This window comes from Buceros rhinoceros, unplaced genomic scaffold (assembly GCF_000710305.1).
Source record: "Buceros rhinoceros silvestris isolate BGI_N320 unplaced genomic scaffold, ASM71030v1 scaffold45629, whole genome shotgun sequence".
NCBI lineage: Eukaryota > Metazoa > Chordata > Aves > Bucerotiformes > Bucerotidae > Buceros > Buceros rhinoceros.
The window spans coordinates 1-772 of NW_010430591.1; the positions used below are offsets into that span (position 1 = coordinate 1).

Sequence of the window (772 nt, forward strand, 5' to 3'; positions counted from 1 at the left end):
AATTTAATTTAATTAATTACATTTTAATTTAATTTAATTCTGCATTCAAAAAGGAAGGACCGTGTGTTTGCTCTACATCATCCTGCATTTCTCCTACAGCTTCAATGGTTTAGTATACCAATCAAATTGTTCAGGGAACTTTATTACTGTTTGCACATAAAAAAAGATTGGGTGCTTCCTCCCTCCCTACTACCAGCCTTTCCCAACACAAAAGAGGCCTTCATTACTTCTGCCTTTGCCACGCAGTCATAGAACATCCGGATCTCCTCGGCACAAGCTGCATCACTGAAGTCGTTCTGTTTCCAGCAGGCCATCATGACTGACATCTCCGTAATGCACGTCGCCTCTGCAAGGGAAAGACATAACCAAAAATCTCGGGTGTTTGGGATTTCATGCTAACAGCCTCCACAGTGCATAAATCTCGAGAGAAGTTTAAGAGGGGGTAGAGGGAAGTGAGAAGATCTCATCTTCGTTTTGTGCAGAGCAGATGTTGCCAGCACAAAGATCAGCACCACTGCAGCGACCTAACATCTGTCTGGATTCTGAAGGTAAGTGCTGTGTGGAGCTGTAACGAAGTATTTTACATGCGGGGCTCCCGTGCGGAGTATAAGACGCCAGTTCAGGGCTGCTGCAGGAGAAGGGAACCCTTCCGGAAGAGCCCGTGTGCGTGAATTCCGTGGCCCAAACAGACCCCTCTCCCCTCTGCTGCCCTGCAGAGCACGGGTCGCTTCCAAGGGCCAACTCGAGCCAGCCCTGACGCCACCGTGCCCCT

The 772-nt window shown here is 48.4% G+C and overlaps 1 protein-coding gene across 1 annotated transcript; it reads right to left on the reverse strand.

Annotated features, from left to right (window-relative positions):
* Positions 1–227: 227 nt before the first annotated feature.
* CHCHD1 (coiled-coil-helix-coiled-coil-helix domain containing 1) lies at positions 228–769 on the reverse strand (the record flags this gene model as incomplete). Its single annotated transcript, XM_010143078.1, has 2 exons — positions 228–348; positions 738–769. Coding segments are annotated over 2 exons (153 nt in total), but the record flags the coding sequence as incomplete, so codon positions are not given.
* Positions 770–772: the final 3 nt, after the last annotated feature.